Source organism: Physella acuta, unplaced genomic scaffold (genome assembly GCF_028476545.2).
Source record: "Physella acuta isolate Inbredline_101_S28 unplaced genomic scaffold, ASM2847654v3 ptg000204l, whole genome shotgun sequence".
In the NCBI taxonomy this organism is placed as follows: domain Eukaryota; kingdom Metazoa; phylum Mollusca; class Gastropoda; family Physidae; genus Physella; species Physella acuta.
In genome coordinates, this window is record NW_026731723.1 from 1,476,087 (window position 1) to 1,489,184 (window position 13,098).

Sequence of the window (13,098 nt, forward strand, 5' to 3'; positions counted from 1 at the left end):
TTGGTGGTCCTGGTGGGTTGGTGGTCCTGGTGGGTTGGTGGTCCTGGTCTGGTGGTCCTGGGGGGTTGGTGGTCCTGGGGGGTTGGTGGTCCTGGTCTGGTGGTCCTGGGGGGTTGGTGGTCCTGGTGGGTTGGTGGTCCTGGTGGGTTGGTGGTCCTGGTGGGTTGGTGGTCCTGGTGGGTTGGTGGTCCTGGTGGGTTGGTGGTCCTGGTGGGTTGGTGGTCCTGGTGGGTTGGTGGTGCTGGTGGTCTGGTGGGTTGGTGGTCCTGGTGGGTTGGTGGTCCTGGTGGGCTGGTGGTCCTGGTGGGCTGGTGGGTTGGTGGTGCTGGTGGTCCTGGTGGGCTGGTGGTCCTGGTGAGGTGGTGGTCCTGGTGGGTTGGTGGTGCTGGTGGGTTGGTGGTCCTGGTGAGGTGGTGGTCCTGGTGGGTTGGTGGTCCTGGTGGGCTGGTGGTCCTGGTGGGTTGGTGGTCCTGGTGGGTTGGTGGTCCTGGTGGGTTGGAGGTCCTGGTGGGTTGGTGGTCCTGGTGGGCTGGTGGTCCTGGTGGGTTGGTGGTCCTGGTGGGTTGGAGGTCCTGGTGGGTTGGTGGTCCTGGTGGGTTGGTGGTCCTGGTGGGTTGGTGGTCCTGGTGGGTTGTGGTCCTGGTGGGTTGGTGGTCCTGGTGGGTTGGTGGTCCTGGTGGGTTGGTGGTCCTGGTCTGGTGGTCCTGGGGGGTTGGTGGTCCTGGGGGGTTGGTGGTCCTGGGGGGTTGGTGGTCCTGGTGGGTTGGTGGTCCTGGTCTGGTGAGTTGGTGGTCCTGGTGGGTTGGTGGTCCTGGTCTGGTGGTCCTGGGGGGTTGGTGGTCCTGGGGGGTTGGTGGTCCTGGTCTGGTGGTCCTGGGGGGTTGGTGGTCCTGGGGGGTTGGTGGTCCTGGTGGGTTGGTGGTCCTGGTGGGTTGGTGGTCCTGGTGGGTTGGTGGTCCTGGTGGTCCTGGTGGGTTGGTGGTCCTGGTGGGTTGGTGGTCCTGGTCTGGTGGTCCTGGGGGGTTGGTGGTCCTGGGGGGTTGGTGGTCCTGGTGGGTTGGTGGTCCTGGTGAGTTGGTGGTCCTGGTCTGGTGAGTTGGTGGTCCTGGTGGGTTGGTGGTCCTGGTCTGGTGGTCCTGGGGGGTTGGTGGTCCTGGGGGGTTGGTGGTCCTGGGGGGTTGGTGGTCCTGGGGGGTTGGTGGTCCTGGGGGGTTGGTGGTCCTGGTGGGTTGGTGGTCCTGGTGGGTTGGTGGTCCTGGTGGGTTGGTGGTCCTGGTGGTCCTGGTGGGTTGGTGGTCCTGGTGGGTTGGTGGTCCTGGTGGGTTGGTGGTCCTGGTTGGTTGGTGGTCCTGGTGGGTTGGTGGGTTGGTGGTCCTGGTCTGGTGGTCCTGGGGGGTTGGTGGTCCTGGGGGGTTGGTGGTCCTGGTGGGTTGGTGGTCCTGGTGGGTTGGTGGTGCTGGTGGGTTGGTGGTCCTGGTGGGTTGGTGGTCCTGGTGGGTTGGTGGTCCTGGTGGGTTGGTGGTCCTGGTGGGTTGGTGGTCCTGGTGGGTTGGTGGTCCTGGTGGTCCTGGTGGGTTGGTGGTCCTGGTGGGTTGGTGGTCCTGGTGGGTTGGTGGTCCTGGTGGGTTGGTGGTCCTGGTGGGTTGGTGGGTTGGTGGTCCTGGTGGGTTGGTGGGTTGGTGGTCCTGGTGGGTTGGTGGTCCTGGTGGGTTGGTGGTCCTGGTGGGTTGGTGGTCCTGGTGGGTTGGTGGTCCTGGTGGGTTGGTGGTGCTGGTGGGTTGGTGGTCCTGGTGGGTTGGTGGTCCTGGTGGGTTGGTGGTCCTGGTGGGTTGGTGGTCCTGGTGGGTTGGTGGTCCTGGTCTGGTGAGTTGGTGGGTTGGTGGTCCTGGTGGGTTGGTGGTCCTGGTGGGTTGGTGGTCCTGGTGGGTTGGTGGTCCTGGTGGGTTGGTGGTCCTGGTGGGTTGGTGGTCCTGGTGGGTTGGTGGGTTGGTGGTCCTGGTGGGTTGGTGGTCCTGGTGGGTTGGTGGTCCTGGTGGGTTGGTGGTCCTGGTGGGTTGGTGGTGCTGGTGGGTTGGTGGTCCTGGTGGGTTGGTGGTCCTGGTGGGTTGGTGGTCCTGGTGGGTTGGTGGTCCTGGTGGGTTGGTGGTCCTGGTGGGTTGGTGGTCCTGGTGGGTTGGTGGTGCTGGTGGTCTGGTGAGTTGGTGGTGCTGGTGGGTTGGTGGTCCTGGTGGGTTGGTGGTCCTGGTGGGTTGGTGGTGCTGGTGGGTTGGTGGGCTGGTGGTCCTGGTGGGCTGGTGGGTTGGTGGTGCTGGTGGGTTGGTGGTGCTGGTGGGTTGGTGGGCTGGTGGTCCTGGTGGGCTGGTGGTCCTGGTGAGGTGGTGGTCCTGGTGGGTTGGTGGTGCTGGTGGGTTGGTGGTCCTGGTGAGGTGGTGGTCCTGGTGGGTTGGTGGTCCTGGTGGGCTGGTGGTCCTGGTGGGTTGGTGGTCCTGGTGGGTTGGTGGTCCTGGTGGGTTGGAGGTCCTGGTGGGTTGGTGGTCCTGGTGGGCTGGTGGTCCTGGTGGGTTGGTGGTCCTGGTGGGTTGGAGGTCCTGGTGGGTTGGTGGTCCTGGTGGGTTGGTGGTCCTGGTGGGTTGGTGGTCCTGGTGGGTTGGTGGTCCTGGTGGGTTGGTGGTCCTGGTGGGTTGGTGGTCCTGGTGGGTTGGTGGTCCTGGTGGGTTGGTGGTCCTGGTGGGTTGGTGGTCCTGGTCTGGTGAGTTGGTGGGTTGGTGGTCCTGGGGGGTTGGTGGTCCTGGTGGGTTGGTGGTCCTGGTGGGTTGGTGGTCCTGGTGGGTTGGTGTTCCTGGTGGGTTGGTGGTCCTGGTGGGTTGGTGGTCCTGGTGGGTTGGTGGTCCTGGTGGGTTGGTGGTTCTGGTGGGTTGGTGGTCCTGGTGGGTTGGTGGTCCTGGTGGGTTGGTGGTGCTGGTGGGTTGGTGGTCCTGGTGGGTTGGTGGTCCTGGTGGGTTGGTGGTCCTGGTGGGTTGGTGGTCCTGGTGGGTTGGTGGTCCTGGTGGGTTGGTGGTCCTGGTGGGTTGGTGGTCCTGGTCTGGTGAGTTGGTGGGTTGGTGGTCCTGGTGGGTTGGTGGTCCTGGTGGGTTGGTGGTCCTGGTGGGTTGGTGTTCCTGGTGGGTTGGTGGTCCTGGTGGGTTGGTGGTCCTGGTGGGTTGGTGGTCCTGGTGGGTTGGTGGGTTGCTGGTCCTGGGGGGTTGGTGGTCCTGGTGGGTTGGTGGTCCTGGTGGGTTGGTGGTCCTGGTGGGTTGGTGGTCCTGGTGGGTTGGTGGTGCTGGTGGGTTGGTGGTCCTGGTGGGTTGGTGGTCCTGGTGGGTTGGTGGTCCTGGTGGGTTGGTGGTCCTGGTGGGTTGGTGGTCCTGGTGGGTTGGTGGTGCTGGTGGGTTGGTGGTCCTGGTGGGTTGGTGGTGCTGGTGGGTTGGTGGTCCTGGTGGGTTGGTGGTCCTGGTGGGTTGGTGGTCCTGGTGGGTTGGTGGTCCTGGTGGGTTGGTGGTCCTGGTGGGTTGGTGGTCCTGGTGGGTTGGTGGTCCTGGTGGGTTGGTGGTGCTGGTGGGTTGGTGGTCCTGGTGGGTTGGTGGTCCTGGTGGGTTGGTGGTCCTGGTGGGTTGGTGGTGCTGGTGGGTTGGTGGTCCTGGTGGGTTGGTGGTCCTGGTGGGTTGGTGGTCCTGTACTGAGTGTGGATGTCATGCAGCACGTGCGGCGTCAAACCGGCCCGTGACAAAACGGCCCCGTCAAAAACGGCCCCGTCAAAATAGCCCCGTCAAATCGGCCCCGTCAAAAGGTTCATAGACAAATGGATCCCATCATTTAGGCTCCAGTCAAAAGGGCTACCGTCAATAAGGCTCGCGACAAAAAGGCTCCCGTCAATAAGGATTCTAACAAATAGGCTCCCGTCATTACGACAACCGACAATTTGGCTCATATCATTTAGGCTCCCGTCATTTAGGCTCCAGTCAAAAGGGCTACCGTCAATAAGGCTAGCGACAAAAAGGCTCCCGTCAATAAGGATTCTAACAAATAGGCTCCCGTCATTACGACAACCGACAAAAATGGCTCCAGACAAAAGGGCTCCCAGCAAAAGGGCTCCCGTCAATATAGTTCCTGATAAAAGGGCTTCTGTCATTTAGGCTCGCGTCAAATTGGCTCCCGTTAAATTGGCTCACGACAAAAAGGCTCCGGTCATTAAGACTCTCGATAAATTGACTCCCGTCTATGTGGCTCCCGTCATATAGGCTCCCGTTATTTAGGCTCGCGACAAATTGGCTCCCGTCAATATGGTTCCTGACAAAAAGGCTCGTTATTTTGGCTCACGTCAATACGGCTCCCGACATAATGATAATGGCTCATGTCAACACCCACCATTCCTCAATGGACTACAGAAGTAAGCCTAAGATAATAAAGCGTCCTTAGCTTTAGGTCGCCATGTCTTAATTTAAAAAAAAAAAGTATTTCTTGTACTGTATTAATTTTTAGTTTAGTGGTCATCTGTTACATTTCTACTTAGGGGTGTAGGATGCTGCAGCCCATTATACACATGCCGGGTTAGGGTCCCTACGATACAATTACAGTCAATCTGCTTCCAGGTTATTAAAAAAATATGACTTCTTTGACTCGTTGCCCCCTTTTGATAGCCAAATAGAGGACACTTAACTGTTTGACCGATCCTCCAAAGTGTACTGTGGCGGATGGGGCAAGGGATGGGCACCAACACGGCCGAGTTCTATTTCCCTACAACCAAACACACGCTGTCGCCGGCAAAATTCTTTTTAAATAAACCGGTAGTGATCTCCCCTAAACTTTCTCGAATATTCTTATATAAAACAACAGGGGATGGTAACTGGGGATATAGTTATGATCTTTAATCCATTTTAAATACTGAAACTTTTAAAAATAGAATAGAATCTCAGTAAAAAACAATTGCGCACCAAGCGAACGCCTAATAAAGGTGTGTATAATAGTGCGCAATAGTATTAGTACTTTATAAATTTACATTAGTTTTTTGAGAAATCGGAAGTAGCGTAAAGTACTACTTCCGGTCAACGGAAATTACTCAAAATTTAACAGAAGGTAGAGAATTAGATTTTTTACTTACATGTGAAATTTCATTTATCTATCTGAAATAGTACTCAAGTTATAGGCTTTTGAAAAATTCAAAGTAGAAAAAGTACCTTTTCCGGTTATCCGAAATCGCTCAAAAGTTGATACGGATCTACGATTTTGATATAATACTTGTATATAAAATTTCATTAACCTAGCTGTAACGGTACTCAAGTTATCGTGTTTACACACGGACACACACACACACACACACACGGACACACAGACATACGGACAAGATTGCAAAATTATGTTTTTCCGTATCAGTGAGATGTAAAACGTCGAGGTTTGCAAAAATCTCGATTTTTTTTTTTGCACGATTACAAGACTTTCTCTATACTTCGTATATACGAGAAAGTAAAAAACAACAAAGTCCATGGCACGAGAAGCCGCTATATATGAAGTGGGCTTTCGTGATGCGCGGTTCTTATTTGCGGCATTTGTTAGGGACCCGAAATCCATTGTACATTTTTCAATGTTAAATAGGTGTTTGTGATAGTGGTTGAATTTGTATCCTGTACTATCTTGTATCCTACAAATAATTAAAAAATAATGTAATACTAGAAACTTCAGTTTTATATACGTTTACTTTTTTTTTTTGTTTTTACAAGAAATATAATAGTAAACTTTTAGGGCCTATACTTGGAATTATATCCCCTTTGTAAGTTTTACAAAGGGCGATGCTGACGTACATAAACGCTTTGTTGTCTCTTTCAAGTTTTTTCCCGAGCCGACCCCCATCCCACCCCTCTTTTTAGCCTCGCAAGTATCGAGTAGATAAATGTATCGTTTATGAACTATTTCCTAGGCTTGCGATTTAAAGTAGACTAACACATTGCTCAAAAGGCATGCATAATGTACAGACCACCCCCCCCCCCCCCTCCCCCACGCATTGTAATACTAGCTAGTATGATAGTTAACATCTTCGTTTGTTGTTTTTGTAGTCCAGGGATCAATTTTTCAAAAGCATGTTTGCTAGCCGTCATCCTTTTATGACGTCAACATGGTGGGTGGAGTGTCGATTAACATCGACTGTTGTGGACTGGGAAGGAGGGAGGGGGTCCATGTGGACATCCGTACATTGAAATTAACATGTGAAAAACCTAGACAACAAACGCAAAATGTGTAACATGCATGCTAAATTTAAACAGAAACAGCTGAGCTTGGGTAGTGTGGCGTAAACAACAGCTCAGCATGCACTTAAATCAGGTTAATATAAAATTACAATACTCGAAACTTTGTAGAAAGCGAACTGTTTAAAGATAAAAATGTGATAACTCCTCAGAAAACGGTTTCTTTGTCGGGAAGTGTTTTAAGTCGGGAGTTATTTAACCGGAGCCATTTTATAGTGAGCCAATAAGTCGGGAGTCATTTAGTCGGGAGCCAATATGTCTGGATTTCTTTTGTCTAGAGTCCAATTGCCGGGAGCCATTTTGTCTGGAGCCAATATGGCGGGAGCCCAATTGTCGGTAGCCAATATGTCGTGAGCCCATTTGTCGGGAGCCCATTTATCGTGAGCCCTTATGTCGGGAGCCAATATGTCGGGAGCCCATTTGTCGGGAGCCAATATGTCCTGAGCCTATCTGTCGGGAGCCAATATGTCGGAAGTCTATTTGTCGGGAGCCTAAATGTCGGGAGCCCATTTGTCGGGAGCCTATATGTCGCAAGTCAATATGACGGGAGCCCATTTGACGGGAGCCAATAAGTCGGGGCCCTTTTGACGGGGCTATTTTGACGGGGTCGGTTTGTCGGGAGTCGATTTGACGGGGTCATATTAACGGGGCCGTTTTGACAGGGCACCCATGCAGCAATGTACTAGCTCTACACTATCTGCATCTGTTCTCTGCTGGTTTTTTGTTGACTTACTCACCCCCCCCCCCCCCCCCCCCCATATCTATGTGTTGTGTTGTTAGTTAATGTGTCTGTGTTGTGTTGTCGGTTTATGTGTTGTGTTGTTAGTGAATTTGTCTGCGTTGTAATGTAGGTGTATGTGTTGTGTTGTTAGTGAATGTGTCTGTGTTGTAGGTGTATGTGTTGTGTTGTAGGTGTATGTGTTGTATTGTAGGTGTATGTGTTGTATTGTTGGTGTATGTGTTGTATTGTAGGTGTATGTGTTGTTGTTGTAGGTGTATGTGTTGTAGGTGTATGTGTTGTTAGTGTATGTGTTGTTGTTGTAGGTGTATGTATTGTGTTGTGCTGACCTCTGACCTCTCCTTACAGGGCTGAAGCTCCAGCAGATACCAGCGCCAATGATGACCATCTTGTTAGAGACTCTGACTGTTCTCTGGGCATCATTCCCCATCAGGTGTGTGTGTGTGTGTTCCCCATAATGTGTGTGTGTGTGTTCCCCATCAGGTGTGTGTGTGTGTTCCCCATAATGTGTGTGTGTGTGTTCCCCATCAGGTGTGTGTGATTCTCATCAGGTGTGTGTGTGTTCATCCATGTTATATATAAGTTTATTTAAAAGATCTGCTCTATTCAAATGTCCACTTAATGTCCACTCTTTGTTCTAGATCCGAGGTTTCCTGTCCAGATTCCACCAGATCCTCCCAGCTAGCCGAGCATTTGACATGTGTACAGCCTGCTGTCCAATTGTGAGTCATTATCTGTTAAGAGCTGTTATATTCCCAGTTGTTGTATTGCCAGATGTTGTATTGCCAGATGTTGTATTGCCAGATGTTGTATTCCCAGGTGTTGTATTGCCAGGTGTTGTATTGCCAGATGTTGTATTGCCAGATGTTGTATTGCCAGATGTTGTATTCCCAGATGTATTGCCAGATGTTGTATTCCCAGGTGTTGTATTGCCAGATGTTGTATTGCCAGCTGTTGTATTGCCAGGTGTTGTATTGCCAGGTGTTGTATTGCCAGCTGTTGTATTGCCAGCTGTTGTATTGCCAGGTGTTGTATTGCCAGGTGTTGTATTGCCAGCTGTTGTATTGCCAGCTGTTGTATTGCCAGATGTTGTATTGCCAGGTGTTGTATTGCCAGGTGTTGTATTGCCAGCTGTTGTATTGCCAGCTGTTGTATTGCCAGGTGTTGTATTGCCAGGTGTTGTATTGCCAGCTGTTGTATTGCCAGATGTTGTATTGCCAGGTGTTGTATTGCCAGATGTTGTATTGCCAGATGTTGTATTGCCAGATGTTGTATTGCCAGATGTTGTATTGCCAGGTGTTGTATTGCCAGATGTTGTATTGCCAGATGTTGTATTGCCAGGTGTTGTATTGCCAGATGTTGTATTGCCAGATGTTGTATTGCCAGGTGTTGTATTGCCAGATGTTGTATTGCCAGATGTTGTATTGCCAGGTGTTGTATTGCCAGATGTTGTATTGCCAGCTGTTGTATTGCCAGCTGTTGTATTGCCAGGTGTTGGAGAGATACGAGCGTGAGGGTTTTGACTTCCTGCTGAAGGCCTTCAATGAGCCGGGGTATCTGGAGGATCTGACAGGCCTGACAGCCATGCAGGACGCCACGCTGGACGCAGAGGTAAGTCATGTGGGACATGGTTGCTGCCTCAGGTACATTTCAGTTTTAGATGTGTTGACAAGAAGATGTGTTGACCAGTAGATGTGTTGACCTGTAGATGTGTTGACCTGTAGATGTGTTGACCTGTAGATGTGTTGACCTGTAGATGTGTTGACCTGTAGATGTGTTGACCTGTAGATGTATTGTCAAGTAGATGTGTTGACCTGTAGATGTGTAGATGTGTTGACCTGTAGATGTGTTGATGTGTTGACCTGTAGATGTGTTGACCTGTAGATGTGTTGACCTGTAGATGTGTTGACCTGTAGATGTGTAGATGTGTTAACCTGTAGATGCGTTGACCTGTAGATGTGTTGACCTGTAGATGTGTAGATGTGTTGACCTGTAGATGTGTTGACCAGCAGATGTGTTGACCTGTAGACGTGTTGACCTGTAGATGTGTTGACCTGTAGATGTGTTGACCTGTAGATGTGTTGACCAGTAGATGTGTTGACCAGTAGATGTGTTGACCTGTAGATGTATTGACCAGTAGATGTGTTGACCTGTAGATGTATTGACCTGTAGATGTATTGACCAGTAGATGTATTGACCAGTAGATGTATTGACCAGTAGATGTGTTGACCAGTAGATGTGTTGACCTGTAGATGTGTTGACCTGTAGATGTGTTGACCTGTAGATGTGTAGATGTGTTGACCTGTAGATGCGTTGACCTGTAGATGTGTTGACCTGTAGATGTGTAGATGTGTTGACCTGTAGATGTGTTGACCAGTAGATGTGTTGACCTGTAGATGTGTTGACCAGCAGATGTGTTGACCTGTAGATGTGTTGACCTGTAGATGTGTTGATGTGTTGACCTGTAGATGTGTTGACCACTAGATGTGTTGACCTGTAGATGTGTTGATGTGTTGACCAGCAGATGTGTTGACCTGTAGATGTGTTGACCTGTAGATGTGTTGACCAGTAGATGTGTTGACCAGTAGATGTGTTGACCTGTAGATGTGTTGACCTGTAGATGTGTTGACCTGTAGATGTGTTGACCAGCAGATGTGTTGACCTGTAGATGTGTTGACCTGTAGATGTGTAGACGTGTTGACCTGTAGATGTGTAGATGTGTTGACCTGTAGATGTGTAGATGTGTTGACCTGTAGATGTGTTGACCAGCAGATGTGTTGACCTGTAGATGTGTAGATGTGTTGACCTGTAGATGTGTTGACCAGCAGATGTGTTGACCTGTAGATGTGTTGACCTGTAGATGTGTAGACGTGTTGACCTGTAGATGTGTAGATGTGTTGACCTGTAGATGTGTAGATGTGTTGACCTGTAGATGTGTTGACCAGCAGATGTGTTGACCTGTAGATGTATTGACCTGTAGATGTATTGACCAGTAGATGTGTTGACCAGTAGATGTGTTGACCTGTAGATGTGTTGACCTGTAGATGTGTTGATGTGTTGACCTGTAGATGTGTTGACCAGTAGATGTGTAGACGTGTTGACCAGTAGATGTGTTGACCAGTAGATGTGTAGATGTGTTGACCTGTAGATGTGTTGACCAGCAGATGTGTTGACCTGTAGATGTGTTGACCTGTAGATGTGTAGACGTGTTGACCTGTAGATGTGTAGATGTGTTGACCTGTAGATGTGTAGATGTGTTGACCTGTAGATGTGTTGACCAGCAGATGTGTTGACCTGTAGATGTGTTGACCTGTAGATGTGTTGACCTGTAGATGTGTTGACCTGTAGATGTGTTGACCAGCAGATGTGTTGACCTGTAGATGTGTTGACCTGTAGATGTGTTGACCTGTAGATGTGTTGACCTGTAGATGTGTTGACCTGTAGATGTGTTGACCAGTAGATGTGTTGATGTGTTGACCTGTAGATGTGTTGACCAGCAGATGTGTTGACCTGTAGATGTGTTGACCTGTAGATGAATTGACCTGTAGATGTGTTGACCTGTAGATGTGTTGACCTGTAGATGTGTTGACCTGTAGATGTGTTGACCTGTAGATGTGTAGACGTGTTGACCTGTAGATGTGTAGATGTGTTGACCTGTAGATGTGTAGATGTGTTGACCTGTAGATGTGTTGACCAGCAGATGTGTTGACCTGTAGATGTGTTGACCTGTAGATGTGTTGACCTGTAGATGTGTTGACCTGTAGATGTGTTGACCAGCAGATGTGTTGACCTGTAGATGTGTTGACCTGTAGATGTGTTGACCTGTAGATGTGTTGACCTGTAGATGTGTTGACCTGTAGATGTGTTGACCAGTAGATGTGTTGATGTGTTGACCTGTAGATGTGTTGACCAGCAGATGTGTTGACCTGTAGATGTGTTGACCTGTAGATGAATTGACCTGTAGATGTGTTGACCTGTAGATGTGTTGACCTGTAGATGTGTTGACCTGTAGATGTGTTGACCTGTAGATGTGTTGACCTGTAGATGTGTTGACCTGTAGATGTGTTGACCTGTAGATGTATTGACCAGTAGATGTGTAGATGTGTTGACCTGTAGATGTGTTGACCAGCAGATGTGTTGACCTGTAGATGTGTTGACCTGTAGATGTGTAGACGTGTCGACCTGTAGACGTGTAGATGTGTTGACCTGTAGATGTGTAGATGTGTTGACCTGTAGATGTGTTGACCAGCAGATGTGTTGACCTGTAGATGTGTTGACCTGTAGATGTGTAGACGTGTTGACCAGTAGATGTGTTGACCAGTAGATGTGTTGACAAGTAGATGTGTTGACCTGTAGATGTGTTGACCTGTAGATGTGTTGACCTGTAGATGTGTTGACCTGTAGATGTGTTGACCTGTAGATGTGTAGACGTGTTGACCAGTAGACGTGTTGACCAGTAGATGTGTTGACCTGTAGATGTGTTGACCTGTAGATGTGTTGACCTGTAAATGTGTTGACCTGTAAATGTGTTGACCTGTAAATGTGTTGACCTGTAGATGTGTTGACCTGTAGATGTGTTGACCTGTAGATGTGTAGACGTGTTGACCAGTAGATGTGTTGACCAGTAGATGTGTTGACCTGTAGATGTGTTGACCTGTAGATGTGTTGACCTGTAGATGTGTTGACCTGTAAATGTGTTGACCTGTAAATGTGTTGACCTGTAGATGTATTGTCAAGTAGATGTGTTGACCTGTAGATGTGTAGATGTGTTGACCTGTAGATGTGTTGACCTGTAGATGTGTTGACCTGTAGATGTGTTGACCTGTAGATGTGTTGACCTGTAGATGTGTTGACCTGTAGATGTGTAGACGTGTTGACCAGTAGATGTGTTGACAAGTAGATGTGTTGACCTGTAGATGTGTTGACCTGTAGATGTATTGTCAAGTAGATGTGTTGACCTGTAGATGTGTAGATGTGTTGACCTGTAGATGTGTTGATGTGTTGACCTGTAGATGTGTTGACCTGTAGATGTGTTGACCTGTAGATGTGTTGACCTGTAGATGTGTAGATGTGTTAACCTGTAGATGCGTTGACCTGTAGATGTGTTGACCTGTAGATGTGTAGATGTGTTGACCTGTAGATGTGTTGACCAGCAGATGTGTTGACCTGTAGACGTGTTGACCTGTAGATGTGTTGACCTGTAGATGTGTTGACCTGTAGATGTGTTGACCAGTAGATGTGTTGACCAGTAGATGTGTTGACCTGTAGATGTATTGACCAGTAGATGTGTTGACCTGTAGATGTATTGACCTGTAGATGTATTGACCAGTAGATGTATTGACCAGTAGATGTATTGACCAGTAGATGTGTTGACCAGTAGATGTGTTGACCTGTAGATGTGTTGACCTGTAGATGTGTTGACCTGTAGATGTGTAGATGTGTTGACCTGTAGATGCGTTGACCTGTAGATGTGTTGACCTGTAGATGTGTAGATGTGTTGACCTGTAGATGTGTTGACCAGTAGATGTGTTGACCTGTAGATGTGTTGACCAGCAGATGTGTTGACCTGTAGATGTGTTGACCTGTAGATGTGTTGATGTGTTGACCTGTAGATGTGTTGACCACTAGATGTGTTGACCTGTAGATGTGTTGATGTGTTGACCAGCAGATGTGTTGACCTGTAGATGTGTTGACCTGTAGATGTGTTGACCAGTAGATGTGTTGACCAGTAGATGTGTTGACCTGTAGATGTGTTGACCTGTAGATGTGTTGACCTGTAGATGTGTTGACCAGCAGATGTGTTGACCTGTAGATGTGTTGACCTGTAGATGTGTAGACGTGTTGACCTGTAGATGTGTAGATGTGTTGACCTGTAGATGTGTAGATGTGTTGACCTGTAGATGTGTTGACCAGCAGATGTGTTGACCTGTAGATGTGTAGATGTGTTGACCTGTAGATGTGTTGACCAGCAGATGTGTTGACCTGTAGATGTGTTGACCTGTAGATGTGTAGACGTGTTGACCTGTAGATGTGTAGATGTGTTGACCTGTAGATGTGTAGATGTGTTGACCTGTAGATGTGTTG

General features: G+C 49.3%; 1 protein-coding gene across 3 annotated transcripts in view; it reads left to right on the forward strand.

Annotated features, from left to right (window-relative positions):
• Positions 1 to 13,098, forward strand: part of LOC131937253 (ubiquitin-like modifier-activating enzyme ATG7) — a 38,625-nt gene that overhangs the window by 16,317 nt on the left and 9,210 nt on the right. For all 3 annotated transcript variants that reach the window (XM_059294534.1, XM_059294531.1, XM_059294532.1), the window contains 3 exons: positions 7,363 to 7,447; positions 7,656 to 7,736; positions 8,506 to 8,625. In XM_059294534.1, the coding sequence (XP_059150517.1) occupies positions 7,363 to 7,447; positions 7,656 to 7,736; positions 8,506 to 8,625 (286 nt within the window). The remainder of the gene's footprint in view (positions 1 to 7,362; positions 7,448 to 7,655; positions 7,737 to 8,505; positions 8,626 to 13,098) is intronic.